This window comes from Lampris incognitus, chromosome 15 (genome assembly GCF_029633865.1).
Source record: "Lampris incognitus isolate fLamInc1 chromosome 15, fLamInc1.hap2, whole genome shotgun sequence".
NCBI lineage: Eukaryota > Metazoa > Chordata > Actinopteri > Lampriformes > Lampridae > Lampris > Lampris incognitus.
Window position 1 is genome coordinate 9928932 of NC_079225.1, and position 19843 is coordinate 9948774.

Consider the following 19843-nt stretch of genomic DNA (forward strand, 5'->3'; position numbering starts at 1 on the left):
AAGAACATTATGCCACATGAAGAGCCACGTGAAGAACATTATGCCACATGAAGAACCACGTAAAGAACATTATGCCACATGAAGAGCCACGCGAAGAACATTATGCCACATGAATAACATTATGTCCTAAAGATTATGAAGAACCACATGAAGAACATTATGCCACATGAAGAGCCACGTGAAGAACATTATGCCACATGAAGAGCCACGTGAAGAACATTATGCCACATGAAGAGCCACGTGAAGAACATTATGCCACGTGAAGAACATTATGCCACATGAAGAACGACGTGAAGAACATTATGCCACATGAAGAGCCACGTGAAGAACATTATGCCACATGAAGAGCCACGTGAAGAACATTATGCCAGATGAAGAACCACGTGAATAACATTATGCCACATGAAGAGCCACGTGAAGAACATTATGCCACATGAAGAGCCACGTGAATAACATTATGCCACATGAAGAGCCACGTGAAGAACATTATGCCACATGAAGAACCACATGAAGAACATTATGCCACATGAAGAACCACGCGAAGAACATTATGCCACATGAAGAGCCACGTGAAGAACATTATGCCACATGAAGAGCCACGTGAAGAACATTATGCCACATGAAGAACCACGTGAAGAACATTATGCCACATGAAGAGCCACGCGAAGAACATTATGCCACATGAATAACATTATGTCCTAAAGATTATGAAGAACCACATGAAGAACATTATGCCACATGAAGAGCCACGTGAAGACCATTATGCCACATGAAGAGCCACGTGAAGAACATTATGCCACATGAAGAGCCACGTGAAGAACATTATGCCACGTGAAGAACATTATGCCACATGAAGAACCACGTGAAGAACATTATGCCACATGAAGAGCCACGTGAAGAACATTATGCCACATGAAGAGCCACGTGAAGAACATTATGCCAGATGAAGAACCACGTGAAGAACATTATGCCACATGAAGAGCCACGTGAATAACATTATGCCACATGAAGAGCCACGTGAAGAACATTATGCCACATGAAGAACCACGTGAAGAACATTATGCCACATGAAGAACCACGCGAAGAACATTATGCCACATGAAGAGCCACGTGAAGAACATTATGCCACATGAAGAGCCACGTGAAGAACATTATGCCAGATGAAGAACCACGTGAAGAACATTATGCCACATGAAGAGCCACGTGAATAACATTATGCCACATGAAGAGCCACGTGAAGAACATTATGCCACATGAAGAACCACATGAAGAACATTATGCCACATGAAGAACCACGCGAAGAACATTATGCCACATGAAGAGCCACGTGAAGAACATTATGCCACATGGAGAGCCACGTGAAGAACATTATGCCACATGAAGAACCACGTGAAGAACATTATGCCACATGAAGAGCCACGCGAAGAACATTATGCCACATGAAGAACATTATGTCCTAAAGATTATGAAGAACCACATGAAGAACATTTGCCACATGAAGAACATTATGCCACATGAAGAACCACATGAAGAACATTATGCCACATGAAGAACATTATGTCCTAACGATTATGAAGAACCACATGAAGAACATTATGTCCTAAAGATTATGAAGAACCACGTGAAGAACAGTGTGCCACATGAAGAACCACATGAAGAATATTATGTCCTAACGATTATGAAGAACCCCATGACGAACGTTGTCACATGAACCACATGAAGAACATTATGCCACATGAAGAACATTACGCCCTAAAGATTATGAAGAACCCCATGAAGAACAGTATGTCACATGAAGAGCCACGTGAAGAACATTATGCCTTAAAGATTATGAAGAACCACATGAAGAACAGTATGTCACACGAAGAACCACATGAAGAACAGTATGTCACATGAAGAACCACATGAAGAACAGTATGTGACATGAAGAACCACATGAAGAACAGTATGTGACATGAAGAACCACATGAAGAACAGTATGTGACATGAAGAACCACATGAAGAACAGTATGTGACATGAAGAACCACATGAAGAACAGTATGTCACATGAAGAACCACATGAAGAACAGTATGTGACATGAAGAACCACATGAAGAACATTATGCCTTAAAGATTATGAAGAACCACATGAACAACATTGTCATATGAAGAACCACATGAAGAATATTATGAAGAACCACATGAAGAACCGTATGTGACATGAAGAACCACATGAAGAACAGTATGCCCTAAAGATTATGACAGAGAGAGATACACATGATGACACGACAGCCCTTTAGTGTACATCTTCTCCAGCAAGCTGTCTTCCCAGGACGGAGTGAACACTGTTCTTCTCACAGCAGCTGAGCGACCACATGAGGGATTATAGCTGCAAATTTTATCCGAAGATTAGACCCACAGGTGCATGTTTGGTTTACAAAAACCCTTCTCAGAGAGGACAGCGCACGAGTTCAGAGGTCAAATGACTCCCTGGGATTGTGTGTGCGCGCGCGCGCGCGCGCGCCTGCGCGTAAATCTCCAGCTCGTGTAAACATTAGAGAAAGGATGGAGCGAAAGAGGACAAACAGGGAAGAGATAGCGATATAGTCTGCTCAGTCTGTCCCCACTTGTTGACGAAGCGGGCAGCTTGACCAGGCCTACGTCAGGGAAATGAGCAAACAGAGGAAGCGTCTGCTGTTTGTTCTGCAGGCTTGTGAGGGGCACAGTCACAGTGACCTTACACGCTGATCTTGGCCCAGTTTTATGTTCAAAAGGGGGAACGTGCTTGTTTATTCATACTTTCAAACATCGGTTTAGTCCAACTTCGCCATAAGTAGCTGTTGTCAGTTATATTTCACAAATTCAGCGTCTTTACTGCCTGCATTAGACTGCGGGGTCATGTCCTGCTGCGTAGGCACATCTGGTCTCCGGGAAATTAGCCCCCTCTAGTGGAAGACGCCTGACATTACAGTCGGTTGTCGCGAGAGGCCACGTGTAAGTAGGGGCTTCAGATCCATCTAACTACATGGTTTCAGCTGGTTACACCTCCCCCGTCCAGTTGAAGGTGTGGTAATTGGTGAAACAAGTTTGGCCGTGGCCGGCAGGAAGGACACTTCTCTTGGCCCTCCGTGTCCCCGTGGCGGGGCAACGGCGCGTCACAGCGATAGTTAAGAAGTCCCGTCAGGGGGATGAAAATACACGTGTGTGTGTGTGTGTGTGTCACATTTGTGCACATGGTTCAATAAGCACATAAACACTACTGCGACTTTCTGTGTTTTGCAGGTTTTTAACTTGTTGCATCACCTGCTGGCTTTGTGAGAGTGCAGACAGGATGTTGATGATGATAATGATGATGAAGAAAAAGCTGCCGCGGTCTGTGGCCGTGCTGGCCCTGCTCCTGGCCTCAGCCAACTGTATGCTTCCCCCCTCTAAAGAAGAGCTCAACGGTAAGTCTTCAGCTGCTCCCTGGCGGTACAGTTCGGAGCGCGTCCTTCTATTTCAGCAAATCAGAATCAGGAACACTTTATTCGTCGCTTCATTTCCTGCATCTGGCTCCATGAAACGAAGCCAAACACGGTTTCCCCCAGCCCACAGCAGTGCAACACAAACACAGCAACAGCACATCCAAGAACTACAAGAGCTACAACAACACATATATCCAAACTGACACATCCAAACTGACACATCCAAACTGACACACATATCCAAACTGACACATCCAAACTGACACATCCAAACTAACACATCCAAACTAACACATATTTCCAAACTGACACATCCAAACTAACACATATATCCAAACTAACACATCCAAACTGACACATATAGCCAAACTAACACATATATCCAAACTAACACATATATCCAAACTAACACATATATCCAAACTAACACATATATCCAAACTAACACATCCAAACTAACACATATATCCAAACTAAAACATATATCCAAACTGACACATCCAAACTAACACATATATCCAAACTAACACATATATCCAAACTAACACATATATCCAAACTAACACATATATCCAAACTAAAACATATATCCAAACTGACACATCCAAACTAACACATCCAAACTAACACATCCAAACTAACACATCCAAACTAACACATATATCCAAACCCCAATAAATAAATAAATAAATAAATAACAACTGTCCAGGAGAACGAGCGCCCGCCAGGATGCCTGTCGGAACCGCCGGTCTGCATGGGCTAGCAGTTAGCTTAGCCTGCCCCGCTTCCGCGTCCTGTCAGACCGCCCTCGGTGTTACCTATTCGGGCGCAGCTCCAGTCAGGGCCGTGGTCCCTGGGCCCACAGGACGCGGCAGACCAAGCTCTCCCAGCCGATCCAGCGCCAGCTCTCCCAGCCAGACGCCTGCGACATCCCCCCCGCCCGCACTCCACACCACGACACTAAAAACACAGTCAAGGCTAGACAAGGCCACCGCCAGACCGCCCTCGGTGTTATCGGAACCGCCGGTCTGCATGGGCTTGCGGTTAGCTTAGCCTGCCCCGCTTGCGCGTCCTGCCAGACCGCCCTCGGTGTTACCTATTCGGGCGCAGCTCCAGTCAGGGCCGTGGTCCCTGGGGCCCACAAGACCCGGCATACCAAGCTCTCCCAGCTGATCCAGCACCAGCTCTCCCAGCCATCAAACTTAAACGCAGATGTGGACAAAGACACTGCATGGAAGGTGGTGCTGGTAGAGGCTGCCACAAACGTGAATTTGCGCCGCCATCTTCCCACACCGGAAGCAGAGATATATTGTACAGTAAGGACTCTTAACTATGTGTCACAGCACAACTGACCACTGTAAGAATGTAATCCGTATTGATCCAAGCAGGGCAATAAAAAAAACAACCCCGTCCCCGAAAGAGTGTCTGACACTGCTGCAGTATTAAATGATTATCAAATGTACACGTATAATCACGATATCATTAAGATGCCCTTAACATCACAAGACGTTTTTGCTTCGCCTAAAGGTGCTTTATGTTTTTAACTGTTAGGATAGGATAACACCATTAAAAAGCTGACAGTCTGCAACTTGTACAAAGTGTGTAATTTCTTATTAATTTCTTTTCTTATTTAAGTATTAAGTTTATTGATGAAAAACATCAAATTATATATATATATATATATATATATATATATATATATTAATGTTCTCCGTGCCTCACAGCAAGAAGGTCCTGGGTTCGAGCCCCGGGGTAGTCCAACCTAGGGGGTCGTCCCGGGTCGTCCTCTGTGTGGAGTTTGCATGTTCTCCCCGTGTCTGCGTGGGTTTCCTCCAGGGCCTCCAGTTTCCTCCCACAGTCCAAAGACATGTAGGTCAGGTGACTCGGCCGTACTACATTGTCTCTAGGTGTCAATGTGTGTGTGTGTGTGGGGGTGGGGGGGGGCTGTGGTGGACTGGCAGCCTGTCCAGGGTGTCTCCCCGCCTGCTGGCCAATGACTGCTGGGATAGGCTCCAGCATCTCCGCGACCCTGAGAGCAGGATAAGCCGCTTGGATAATGGATGGATGGATGGATGGATAATGGATGGATGGATGGATAATGGATGTGTCCATATAAACACGCATGGTGAACCTGCTAGGTCTTTGGGGGACGGCGCTAACTGGCTATGTGACCCCTTCTGTCTTGATGTTACCCGTCTCTCCTGCTAACATCTATTCCAGCATCTCTGGTATATTCTCTGCACCACTGCGCTTTTATCACCTCTTATTTCGCCTGCATAAATCAATCCTTGTGCATATACGGGGAGATTGTCGTGTTGTGGTGTTGCTATTCCATGTTGAGTACACTGAGAGAGCCACGAAACCAGAGTCACATTCCATGTATGTGCAAACCTGCATGGACGATAAACATGATTCTGGTTCTGATTCTGATTTAAGCCTTCTGCAGTAGCAAAATTCTTCATTCTTACTATTGAATGGACTGCTGACGGCGGAGAAAACAAATTATATGGAAATTAACTACGGCTAATATCATTGTACATCAACTAAAGCACAAAATATGTGTTTAGATTGTGCTTACAGACAATTTATATCCGCTTGTACAAAAAATGTATACTTCATTTAAGATGCATCAATGATCGTACGGAACAAATGCTTTTTGGTAAATACACGAATGAAGTGATTAAGAGTGATGATTCACACATATACACACAGACACAACTCGTACAGGTTTAGATCCTCTTCTTCCCCTCGCAGAGATCTCCATGCTCGGAGAGAAGTATCTGGACAAACAGATTGAGAATGCCATCAACGGCGTGAAGGAGATGAAGAACGTGATGGAGAAATCCTCCGAAGAACACAAGAATTTCCTCAGCGCTCTGGAGAAGACCAAACAGCAGAAGGAGGTACAGTTTCTGGAGCCTGCTTTACACAGGACCTCTTAATCTGAGAACATCTCTGCACTAAATGTTGTTAACATGCAGGTTTTGTCACATATGGGATCAAGTTACTTCACTGTCTGCCGTTTTCATGAATAGATGGGTGAAGGTCTCTCGTGTGAAGAAGTCCAGCAACTCCAACTCTATTGTTCAGTATAAGGAGTGGCTAAGAATGCTGGCGTCTTAAGGCTTGCATCACTAGGCATCCTTAGCCAGTGCCTAGTGACGAGTTTACCACATGAAATCCTATTAGCAGCGAGAAGGTAGGAGAGATGCATCCTGGATCAGAATTCTTTGAATAAAAAAAACGTTCTCTTTCCTTCAATCCAGGATGCATTGCGTTCAGCCCAGCAGATGGAGGCCAAGCTGGAGCAGGAGGAGGAGGTGTGTAATGAAACCATGCAGGCTCTATGGGAGGAGTGTAAGCCCTGCCTGAAGAACACCTGTGTCAGATATTACTCCCGGACCTGCAGCAGTGGCTCGGGACTGGTGGGGCGACAGGTCAGGAATATACCCCCCCACACACACACCCACACCCACACACAAATTAACCCTAACTTTAACCCTCCCCCTACTACTAACCCTGACCATTAGCTGAACTTCAACCCTAAAATGACCCCAAAACACCCTGAATTTTAACCCAACCTTAATCCTTAATCTTAACCCCGAGTCTAATTCTGATGCCTAATGTTAATACCTGACCAATAACCCTAATTGTAACCCTAAGTCCTACTCCAGTGTACCTCTTTTCCTTATGGGGACCTCAAAATGTCACCACAAGATAGGCGGTCCTGACTTGTATTATCCTTATGAGGATATTAGGTCCTCATGAATGTAGATAAATGAAAACATACAAACATGACACAGACATGGACGCATGCATGAGAAGACACAAGGAGGATGATTTGTAGAAAGAACACTCAGCGATCGTTACTTCCTCCTGTTTGTTTTTTTTTTCTCTTGCAGCCATGTTCATTTTGCACTCTACTCTTTCCTCCCCATGTTGTCCCCATTTCTAAGTGAGATCACATATTTGTAAATGGGACTTCAAGCTGTTGTTCGGTCAACATACGAGAGTTAACATTTGCACTCCTCTCTTCTCCTATCACCTGCTTCCGTCCTCAGTTGGAGGAGGTTCTAAACAGAACCTCTCCATTCTCTATCTGGATAAATGGGGAGAACGTGGATGTGTTGGAACAGGAGGGCCAGAGGCAGAACCAGCACTTCCAGAAGCTGGAAGAAAGATTCTCCGACGTGTCAGAGAGTGTGGATAGCATTTTCTCAGACAGTATGAAGGTACATTCTACACACACACATACACACACTGTCTACACACAGTGGTCTAAAACATCGGACACACGAATTCGCATGAACACATAAACACATACATCTGGGACATACATCTGTTTTATTGAAATACCACCTTGTAAAGTATCAAGGACCAGTTCTACGAGGGCAAAATATTTTTTCTGGACATCATAACCAAAAGCTGCTGTTAATCAAATTCAGTAAAACCGTGAACATAAAAATCACACGTCCCACCTCCTGCCTGAGACCTTTCTATCTCTCTGGTTAACTCATCTCATCTCATCTCATCTCATCTCATCTTCAGCCACTTTTCCGGGGTCGGGTCGCAGTGGCAGCAAGCTAATTAGGGCACTCCAGACATCCCTCTCCCCAGCAACACCCTCCAGCTCCTCCTGGGGGATCCCAAGGCCTTCCCAGGCCAGATTGGACATGTAGTCCCTCCAGCGAGTTTTGGGACTACCCCGGGGTTTCCCAGTTGGACGTGCCCAGAAAACCTCCAAAGGAAGGCGCCCAGAAGTCATCCTAATCAGATGCCCGAACCACCTCAGCTGGCTCCTTTCGATGTGAAGGAGAAGCAGCTCTACTCTGAGCTCCCTCCAGATGTTTGAGCTCCTCACCCTATCTCTAAGGCTGAGCCCAGACACCCTACGGAGGAAACTAATTTCAGCCGCTTGTAGCCGCGATCTCACCCTTTCAGTCACTGCCCAAAGCTCATGACCATAGGTGAGGATTGGAACAAAGATTGACTGGTAAATTGAGAGCTTTGCTTTCCGACTCAGCTCCCTCTTCACCACAATAGTCTGGTACAACGTCCGCATTACTGCTGATGCTGCACCAAGCTGCCTGTCAATCTCCTGCTCGATCCTACCCTCACTCATGAACAAGACCCCGAGATACTTCAACTCCTTCACTTGAGAGAACAACTCATCCCCAACCCGAAGGGAGCACGCCACCATTTTCTGGTAGAGAACTGTGGCCTCAGACTTGGAGGTGCTCACTCTCATCCCAGCCATTTTACACTCAGCTGCAAACTGCCCCAGTGCGCGCTGAATTTCTTTTTCTGATGTTCTGATGAAGCCAACAAAACCACATTGTCTGTGAAGAGCAGAGATGCAATTCTGAGGTTCCCAAAACAGACACACTCCTCACCTTGGTTGCACCTTGAGATCCTGTCGATGAGTATCACAAACCGAACCGGAGACAAGGGACAACCTTGGCGGAGTTCGACACCCACCAAAAACGTGTTTGACTTTATGCCGAGAATATGGACACAGCTCTCACTTTGGTTGTACAAGGACCAGATGGCTTGTAGCAACTGCCCCGGTACCCCATACTCCCACAATACCCCCCACAGAGTGCCCCAGGGTACACAGTTGTAAGCCTTCTCCAAGTCCACAAAACATATGTAGACTGGCTGGTCAAACTCCCATGCCTCCCTCAGCACTTCCGCAAGGGTAAAGAGTTGGTCCGTTGTTCCACGGCCAGGATGGTATCCGCATTGTTCCTCCTGGATCCGAGGTTCAGCAATCAGTCGGAGCCTCCTTTCCAAAGTCAAAGTGTCTTCGTTGTCCCTTACAGGGAAATTAGTTTGCAGCCAGTATAATAAAACTCTCACAAAAAAACAAAACATACAAACACCAAGGCAGAATTGAAAACAGTACATAGTGGGCAAGGAGAACCAAAGGAGTTCAAAAATACATACCAAGGAAACCAGCAAACTGCAGATGGCAGATCTTCCAGCACCCTAGAGTAGACTTTCCCAGGGAGGCTGAGCAGTGCGATGCCCCGATAATTGGCGCACACCCTCCGGTCCAGAGGGTGTGCTCTGGAGGGTGGTTAACGCTACTGTACTAAATTAGTTTGAACCAATTTCTCTCCTTTGTTTAATAGAAATAATCTCTCATACAATCTTCCCTCATTAACATTTTATCCCTGTCTCCGTATAGTAGTATTTCATTGTTACGTCCTAGCATCCTGTCCATTATCAGTCATTCTCTATCTACAGGTATTTTTCCATTCTTTTTTAAATATATTTTGGTGCCACGGCTCTTTAAATAGCCCCAGCCTTGACCCTACAGATTGAAATAACTTTCAATTGATCTGTAAACACCCATTCTTATCTAAAACTATCGCAAAGATTGCCATTTCTTAGCAGCTGTCTTTTGTGAACCAAAACAATATCCTGGAAAACCTCCGATTTAGCTTAATCAGCCATTTGGCCGACTGTTGCCCATTGACTCGGGTGACTGTGCCATCAAAAATCCTTTTGCCTTTGACACGCTGGGCAATATGCTGATAAAACATCCTGAGCATGCACTCAGTGTACGCGGCACGGCCCTTGGTCAGTTGATCTCTTATTTCCTGAACAGAATAGAACAGCACTTTCAGTTGATACAGGCAATTTTTCGCCCACCTCAGCGAGCATTTCCTGTGGGGTCCCATCCTTGGGGATGGCTCCATATACTATGTGCCTCTGTGGTGGGCCAGCATGGAAGAATGAGAAATAGAGATCTCTTATACGCAACTCTCATGTCCCATACACCGCATGACCCGGAGAGTGCTGTTTAATTTGTTCATTCCAACAGAACCGAATGGAACTGACGGGAAAGGGGAGGCAAGAGGCAAGGATTCAGTTAATGGCAGCTCCTGTGCAATCCTTTTAGTGTTACGCAGGTGATACTCAGTTGCACTCAGCAAACCAATGATCTCTGTGTCTCAAACAACCTCGGTGAAGATTCAGGATATCAAATGATGGGTGGCAAATAGATTTTTCCAGCTGAATGATAGCGTACTGGAGGTTGTCACATTCAGCCCTCTTAAATCTACCACAGATAACTTAGGTAATTGTCCTCCTGTGTCAAGCCTTTTTCCGAAAAACCTCGGTGTATTTTTTGATCAATGGATCAACTCAGTAGTAAAATTTAGTTTCTACCAGCTTAGAACCATCTCCAAAAGCAAGTCTTTCTCTCCTTTTTTATGACCTGGAGAAAGTTTTCAAAGCCATCGTCTCCTACTGCCCTGATTATGGTCAACTCCTCACATACAGCCGGTAGTCAGTCTTCTCTGTCCCACCTGCAGCTAGTACACAATGCCACCACAAGCTTTCTGACTGGCACCAACATGACGGGCTACATTTCCCCTGTGTTTGCCTCTCTCCACTGGCTGCCAGCATGCTTAAGAATTGATTTTAAGGTTAATCTTTTTACTCTAAAGGCCCTAAAGGGTTTGATCCTGTATTATATTCTTATAGTTGTACCCTACAAGACCTAAAGAACCAACTGGATTTTCCACCGTCAAGGCTGAAGCTTAAAGGGGGATTGTGCATTTGCTGGTGCAGCCCCTAGACAATGGAAAGGCCTCCCCTATGGCATCAGGTGCATGACCACCACAGAATCCTTCAGATGCCATCTCAGAAACCATTTCTATCCTCACACTCCAGATACTACATATCTCATACATATATTCCCGAATGCTGTTTTATCTGTTCCCTGCCATCCCTTCATATTTGACTTTGTCTTTGTCGTACTTGTGAACTTGTAAATGGTAAATGGACTACAGGACTACATGTATATAGCGATTTTCTAGTCTACTGACCACTCAAAGGTGCTTTAGTGTGTGCCTCATATTCACTCATTCACACACACATTCATACACAGGCTTGGGGAGTAACCGAATACAGTAATGGGCATTATGTAATAAGGATACAAAAAATGTAACTGTATTCCAACACAGTTACAGAAAAAAAAAGATGTAATCAGATTACCGATACAATTTTTAAAAGCGGGTATTATTTTTCAGGGTTATATTGTAATGAATTCGGGGGGCAACCACAGGAACTGCCGCAGCCGGGACGTGAACTGCTCGACTAAAGGGTCCGACCCGTTAGCCAAGGGCTACCGAGCCTATTCATCCGTGATCATTGCAATATTTTAAAAAGAATATAAAATAAATGTTCTTCCCTTGGCACAGTCCAACTGCCACCATGCGTGGCAGATTGTGGTCACTCACTCACTCGTGGACGACCTGACAGGGATGCCTAGAAGGATGTGCGCTCATGTCTGTCTGTTTGTCAACGTTCTTGACGGGCATTTATTACAGTTTACAATTTCATTTAGCAGACGCTTTTATCCAAACGTACATCTGAGAGTTGATGCAATCAACTTCACACTCGGCAGGTGCACCGTGGGTCTGGACAGTTTCCTGCTTGTTTATATGGCCACCCGGCCCTTAAAATACCGACTCGTTCTGTATTCTCGAAGGGCGAGTCCAATTACCAAGGAAATGATGCATTCCTTGCTGAACCGATACGGAGTGGGATTTGTTCCATATTCTCACAACCAGAGAAGGAAGAAATACGCAGGCAGGGCCTCTGTGGTTCCCTTCTCCGGTCACCTGAAAATTGCAGCGGTGTGCCAGGGGCACATGACCAAATCCTAAAATTGTACGTTAATCCAAAAGTAACTGAAAGTAACCAGAGTACATTACTTTAATATTGGGATACTTATATATTTTTCAACAGGTAATTTGTCATTGTAACAAACTACATTTATAAAGTCACCCTCCCAACCCTGCATACATTGACGGTGGAGGCTGCAGCGTGCTCATCACGAGTAGTGGTGGGGGTTCAGTGTCTGGTTGGTTGGTTGTTGGTGTACTACTTATACACCAAGTGGTACTGTGTTTTGTCCTGCATTTTTGAAACTGAACACCACTTTTGTCAACATCTGTTGTTTTAATATGTGCTCTATAAATAAACTGACTTGACTTGATAAAAGGTTTTACAGAAACACACATATGCATGCATACATTTTCCATCATCACTAAGAGAGCGCGACAGCTGCAATGTAATTAACTCTCTCTGTGTCTCTCAGGTATTCGACCACATGCGTTCCCTCCATTCCCCATTCTTTCACAACCCCTTCCGCATGCCCAGTCTGTGGGGACTGGGTCCCAGCTCCCAGGAGGAGCTTGAGGATAGGACATCCCGTGTTGCCCGCTCCCCGTTTCGTGACCCAGACCTCCACAGCTTCCAGAGCATGTTCCTTCCCATGATGGGCATGGCCAGGAACTTCTTTGGCTCCATGGACTCCATGATGGACGTGGATTTTGATATGGACACCCCTACATCTGAGGGTACATTGTCTGGGCCCAATACTTTGTTTACCTTGACCAAGCTTACCCACTATTTCCTCGATCCCACCAAAACCCTGCTGTAGAGTTTGAAGAGTTGGGCAAATCAGGTGTGATTCGCATGAGAACAAAGATGAAAAAGTCAGGGTTTAAAGGTCCCCCCCCCCCTCCATTGTTAGCAAAGAGCAGTGATTTACCACATTCGGTCTCAGTGCTGGAAGAAGCACAGATCAGTACGAGGTTGGTGAAACATTATCAATAACTAGGTTCTGGATTTAAAAGTACGCATTAACATAATATTAGCATTATTCATGAGCTGCTGCTCTCATTGGCTGGCAGTGTTGCTGGCCAGGCCCCCTCCCTTGACACAGACAATGGTTGCCCAATTAAAGGCTAACTTGCTGTCAGCATGGGTGGCCTTGTGCAAACTCTTGGTGGATTTTTCCCGGTGTGACGTCACTGACGTGGCAGGTTCTGATCGACTTGTTCAAAGGATATTTGGTCACATAAAAAACGCTGGTGAAACAGAGGTGTTATTTAACTGTTATGAAAGCCTGAAAATAGTGACAGTAAAATTATGCCGTGACTAAACACACCTTGTTTTCCATAATACTCCCCATTTACAAATTATATATATATTCTACACTGCAAAAAATGGCTCTTCAAAAATAAGAAATAAAATAATTAATACAAGGTGGGTTTTGTTAGTAATAAGCGAAAAAATCTGCCAATGGAACTAGTGAAATACACTTAAAGTTGCATCGTCTAAAAACAAGTCCTTATAGCTCAAGGAAATGTTGGTTGTTGGGTGACTGCGTCTTATGTTAAGTGTAATAAGATATTTTATCTTGATATAAGACACAGTCACCCAACAAGCAAAATTTCCTTGAGCTACAAGGACTTGTTTTTAGAAGATGCATCTTGTTAAGTGTATTTCCACTTGTTCCACCGACAGAGGAACAACTAGTTCAATAACAAGGAACAACTAGTTCAAGCGGCAGATTTTTTTCCCCACTCATTCCTAGCAAAAAAACACCTTGTATTATTTTATTTCTTGATTTTTTTTTGAAGGGCCAAATAATGTTGCCAAGCAGAAAACTAATTTTATGTGCGTCATCAAATGCATTCATTGACATTGGACTGCGAGTTTACAAACAACCCAAGTTACAGTACACATTACATAGTGCTGAATCAAAGAGCAACTGCATAGGATTAGGATATGAAATTAAATCAATTACTTGTGGGGGGGGGGTTCTCCATTGTTGAGCAAATTCTAATCTGTGCGTTTGTGTGGTCCTAGATGGCAGCGTGAACGAGGACGTGGTCATCACCAAGCCCTTCGGTGACGGCAGGATGACCTGCAAGCAGATACGCCGCAACTCCGCCGGCTGCATCAAGCTCCGAGAGGAGTGCAACAAGTGCAAGGAGATTCAGCATATTGGTACGTCGAGACTCTTGAGCAGGCTTCATTTTTATTTTGTGACTGACTTGTTGGATTACAGGACGAGAACCCTGAACAGATGGTTCGTCATTTCTGAGAAAGTAATGAAAAGATTTGAAAATGTGCAGTGAAAATATTCACGGTACAAAAAATAAACAAATCTGCCGTTAACATCGATAAGACAGCTGTTAATAATTTACAGTTATTTATAATAGTTACAGATGCTTTTACAGTTGTGTTGATGTTAAGTGAGGTCATAAATGTAAAGTTTGTCTTATCTATCGTGTTGCCGAGCTCCAGTGTGGCGGTACAACTTGCTGTAACCGGTTATTTGCTTGTCCGGTGCGGGATTCGATACGAGGTGAATTGCATCACAAGGCGACAACACTAACCGCTCGGCTAAAGGGGCAGACCCGTTAGCTAGGGGGCTAACGTGTCTTATTACTTTACAGTCGTCACCCTCCCCGGAAGCGCGCCCTCGCGCTTTGTTATTCCCGCGCTCCGAAGAGACTTCTGAGGATCTGCACACTTCCGGATCCCACCGCTGCCACCAATGTCACCGGTTATTTTCTTGCCCGGTGCGGGATTCGATACTAGGTTGTACTGCACCACAAGGCGACATCACTAACCGCTCGGCTAAAGGGTCAGACCTGTTAGCTAGGGGCTAACGTGTATTATTAGTAGTTTACATTACCGTTAGCCAACTTGGGCCCTGTTCACATATGGCATTAACATGCTTCTTGTGTGATCCGATCACAAGTGTTAACAAACTAGCTAGCTAGTCAGTTAACTAAGTTAGCTTGCTGGCAAGTTAATATTGTAGTGGGAAATGCCTGGGGATGTACTTGGAATGTTGCACTGGGCTCGTGCAGCTAGAGGACCAATCACAGGTTAGCTCGCGCTGTCACAGACGCAACTATATTAGACACCGCGGGAGAGACGAAGCGCCAGAACTGTTTAGTAACCATATCCTAGACTGTCACCTTAGCGTGGGATAGAGCAGGGAAACCTAGCGTATCCTGGGCTAGACAGTAGATACGGTGGCTAGCAGTGGTAGTGTTAGCAGCAGACTGCCTCGGTACCTGTAGCTAGCTGACTACCCCCGAGAGCTTCCCCAGAGAGACTGAGAGAGACATTCACCCGGTCACACCGGAGCCAGAGTGCAGAGAGAGAGAGAGACACGCAACCCGGAGAGCAGCCATCCATCTCCCGCCCCGCCTAGAGCTCAGCCGCCCTGTTCCATCACCAGCCCTGGTCCCGAGGTGAGCTTGCTAACCCATTAGCACACGGCTAACTAGCTAACTAGCAGGCTAGCCCTAGCATTGGCGCAGCTATCTAGCTAACGGTGGTGAAGCCCGGTTTGTCGCACCTAAAAGTCCCCGCCTCCATCCATAGTTATCCGGGCTATAGAAAAACCGCGACAAGTGGTGTCAGAAGTGGGATAGAAGGTTGGGATTCGCCATAATCTCAACACCGGAGGATCCTGCCCCGGTCACATGGCGGCATAATTCAGCCTGCACACTGTGAGCTAACCCAGCTAGCAAGAAGCCATTTTGTGAAGCACTGTAATTTCTTCAGTAGTCACGTAAATCAGTGGAAAAATAAAAATGTCACAGGACAAAGAAAATGTAAAAGAACAGTCTGAGTTGAGTCTGGATGGTGCTGGTGTGGGGACAGAAGACCCCGGAGAGCACGCCTGGATGAAGCTCCTCCTGGCGCAGATGGAAACCATGAACCAGACCCAGGTTCAGATGCAACGCCAGATGGAAAACATGGAACGCCAGACCCAGGTTAAGATGCAACGCCAGATAGAGATGCAGATGGAGGCCCTCACAGCGCGTATCGATGGACTAGCGGAAGCGGTGGCTAAGCGATCTCGTCCCCCCACACCTCCCATTCAGCGCACCGATTGGGCCCGTCATCGTTCAGATATCCAAGGTGAGCCTCCCGGTTTGTCGCCCATCGCTCAAGTAGTGAAGCAAGGGGTTTCTCCTAGTAGCCCTCAAAGCGATAGTGGTGTAGGGTCGGCAGGGGCTGTGCTCGGAGAACGAACTAGCAGAACGGTGCAAGACATGAGCCTACTCTCGCAGTTCACCCCGGCCCGGGAGAACCCAGGGGCCAGACAGCGAGACGGCGCTGATCACCTGTTGCCAGCAGCTATGGCCGCAGTGGCTAACTTGAGCGACCGGCGCAACGAGGAGACGCCAGCCAGGCCGAGCAGCAAAGCGGCCCCAGCAGCCCTGCGCTATACAGGAAATGGACCCAGTGAGCCCGCACCACTTACCAGCACTCCGATCGGTCATGGTGGAAAAAATGGAGCGACTGCAGTACCACCCCCCGACGGGATGCAGGGTGGCCAAATGTCCCTGGACAGCAACGGCGGCCGAAACCTGCTGGATGACAGCGTTGGAGGGCAGGCAGGTTCCTCTAGAGGTCAACAGAGCCAGACAGGAGACCTTCAAAGTCGGAGCGGCAACCGAAGCTCACAAGGTCCCGACCGAGGACACGAAAATGACATCAAGCTCCTCGCCACTTTCGATGGTAAGGGCGACTGGGATAGTTTCGTTGGACCATTCGAACGGATGGCGAGAAAGAGGGGCTGGACCGACGAGACCTGTTTGGACGCCTTGTATCTCCGACTGAGGGACAACGCCATGTCTTTTGTCATCGCGCAGCCGGCTCCGATAAAAGATGACTACCACGCGCTCATCACCCAGTTACGCCGCCGCTACGGTAAAGAGCTGCCTGAGGGAACTGCGCGCCGTAAACTCAGCGAGGTTAAGCAGGCCAGAGAGATGACCCTCTATGAGTTTGGCGAGGAAGTGAGGAGACTTGTCACACTGGCATACCCGCAGGTTGGTGTTACACTGCAGGAGGCCTACGCTGCAGAAGCCTTTCTGCGCGGGCTGAAGAACCAAAACATCGCGTATGAAGTCCTGGGGGCAGAACCCAAAACACTAGCTGAAGCAATCAGGAAGGTTGAGGCACGCGAGTATGACTTTAAAGCGACGCTGGGGCGAGAGGTTGAAGGAAAAGGGAGAATCCGGCGAGTAGCATGGGAAGACGAGCGGCGTCGCGATAGCTCTCCAAGTCCTCCGCCGGTAGGAGACAGCATGAGCACCCCCGAGCTCAAGACCCTGGCCAGTGGCATCGACAACATTAACAAGGTGAAGTTGCACAGGCACATCAGCCCAGACCACCTACTCCAAGTGTGTTCTAGAGTATGTCCACTGCTGGAGAAAGAGGTTCCTGCCAGCGTGCCTGGTCTCCACAGCATCCTGGGAGCCGGCAGGCAGAACCTCCTGCGTACCAACAAGAGCTGCAAGCATGTTGTGTGGAAGGGCTCAGCGCTGGCTGCTCTGCACTGTGGACGACCCCCAGAGCCTCCTATTATCTATGGGAGTCCACCCAATATCGTGGAGACGAGCAATGGGCGTCGGCTCAATGGCTCCTACCGTCTACGCCAGCTACTGCCTACAGCTGTCTACCAGCACATGAAGATGCACAAGAGGATTCTGGGACATCTCTCCTCTGTCTACTGTGTCACCTTCGACCGCACCGGGCGACGCATTTTCACGGGCTCAGATGACTGCCTGGTGAAGATCTGGGGCACAGATGACAGGCGCCATGCTCTGTTGTCTGCTCCAGCACCAGCCATAGGGCCGCAGGAAACACCTGAAGGAGGTCCTCCCGCTGCTGACATGGAGGAGCCGGGGGCGCAGAGAACAGAGGAGTACGAAGGAGTGACAGAGCAGGAGGAGATAGATGAAGACCTTGATCTCCGGCTGGAGGACCTGTTCCACGCAAACGACGATGGAGGACCCAGCACACCAGGCTCCCCGGCTCGGTTCCAGCCGCTCCAACACACTGCTGCCAGCTACTCTTCAGGCGAGTCGACAATCACCCAACGTCGTGGGACAGCAGCCTGTGCTCCGGGCGGGCAGTCCAACGCCCCTGACCCAGAAGGAGACGAAGCCGACGCCGCTGAGTCCCATCTCCCGTACACCACCAGACGGGGCCGGCCAGTCCGGAGGCCCGCCTGGCTCCTAGACTAACTTTGACGGACGTGACTAGTTGACTTGGGGGTTACTAGGCTAGTCACAAGAGTCCAGTATGGATAGCGACCACCCACATTTGTTTGACGCCCTTTGTTCCGGGCCTAGTTCATTTCGCGGGTGTTCTGTCCCGTTTATCGTGTTAGATTAATCAGACTGATCTTTGTAGTCTGTTGTTCATTTATGTTGAAGGGACTCAACAGTGCTGGAGGGGGGCAGTGTAGTGGGAAATGCCTGGGGATGTACTTGGAATGTTGCACTGGGCTCGTGCAGCTAGAGGACCAATCACAGGTTAGCTCGCGCTGTCACAGACGCAACTATATTAGACACCGCGGGAGAGACAAAGCGCCAGAACTGTTTAGTAACCATATCCTAGACTGTCACCTTAGCGTGGGATAGAGCAGGGAAACCTAGCGTATCCTGGGCTAGACAGTAGATACGGTAGCTAGCAGTGGTAGTGTTAGCAGCAGACTGCCTCGGTACCTGTAGCTAGCTGACTACCCCCGAGAGCTTCCCCAGAGAGAGACATTCACCCGGTCACACCGGAGCCAGAGTACAGAGAGAGAGAGACACGCACCCCGGAGAGCAGCCATCCATCTCCCGCCCCGCCTAGAGCTCAGCCGCCCTGTTCCATCACCAGCCCTGGTCCCGAGGTGAGCTTGCTAACCCATTAGCACACGGCTAACTAGCAGGCTACCCCTAGCATTGGCGCAGCTATCTAGCTAACGGTGGTGAAGCCCGGTTTGTCGCACCTAAAAGTCCCCGCCTCCATCCATAGTTATCCGGGCTATAGAAAAACCGCGACAATATGAACTTGGGCAACAGTTCAGAGCCAGTTTAGGTAAATGGCAGGAAAGGACTGCAGGTGGATTGTGCTTGTTAGTGTAAACTACTAAGACACGTTTAGTCCCTATCCAACAGGTCCGACCCTTTAGCCGAGCAGTTAGTGATGTCGCCTTATAGTGCAGTACACCTCGTATCGAATCCCGCACCGGGCAAGAAAATAACCAGTTACATTAGCTAGGTAAGCTACTGTCACACCCGATGTGCTCAAGTTCTTTTGCGCCCCAGTGCAATTTCCGGACAGACGACCGACAACAGGTATTTCTTGAGGTAGCAATTTATTTAAGGAAAAAAAGTAGAAAAACCGTTTAAAAGAATTGTCCATTGAAATACGTCCATAAAAAGTGTCCTTCCTATAGGCTACAAAATATTCCAAACAGTGTTTCTAGATCCGTAGTCCAAAAGGTTCCTATAATCCAATACTGCAAGGATTCCTATATTCCATGTAGGCTACTCATCCCAATGTTGTCAGTCCGAGGCATCTGGTCTCTTCTTCAGGGAGTGCCTTCCCGTTCGTTGGATTAGCCGTCCCTCGTCGGGTGGATGCGGGATTCCGGGTAGGCGGCTGCAACAGCCAACCGCGGCCGCTCTCGTACTGTCTCAGGTCCCGCTTGGTCTCCTCATTTAAAGGAGTCTCTCAATTTACTACACCTGGGCACAATCAAGATAATCAGGAAAAGGCATGC

At 47.4% G+C, this 19843-nt stretch overlaps 1 protein-coding gene across 3 annotated transcripts in view; it reads left to right on the plus strand.

Moving 5' to 3' along the window:
• clu (clusterin) overlaps window positions 1–19843 on the plus strand; it is a 28685-nt gene that overhangs the window by 2960 nt on the left and 5882 nt on the right. For all 3 annotated transcript variants that reach the window (XM_056294081.1, XM_056294083.1, XM_056294082.1), the window contains exons 2-7: window positions 3263–3426; window positions 6199–6347; window positions 6711–6881; window positions 7506–7676; window positions 12560–12821; window positions 14119–14259. In XM_056294081.1, coding sequence (XP_056150056.1) covers window positions 3312–3426; window positions 6199–6347; window positions 6711–6881; window positions 7506–7676; window positions 12560–12821; window positions 14119–14259 — 1009 coding nt within the window. In that variant the 5' untranslated portion in view covers window positions 3263–3311. The remainder of the gene's footprint in view (window positions 1–3262; window positions 3427–6198; window positions 6348–6710; window positions 6882–7505; window positions 7677–12559; window positions 12822–14118; window positions 14260–19843) is intronic.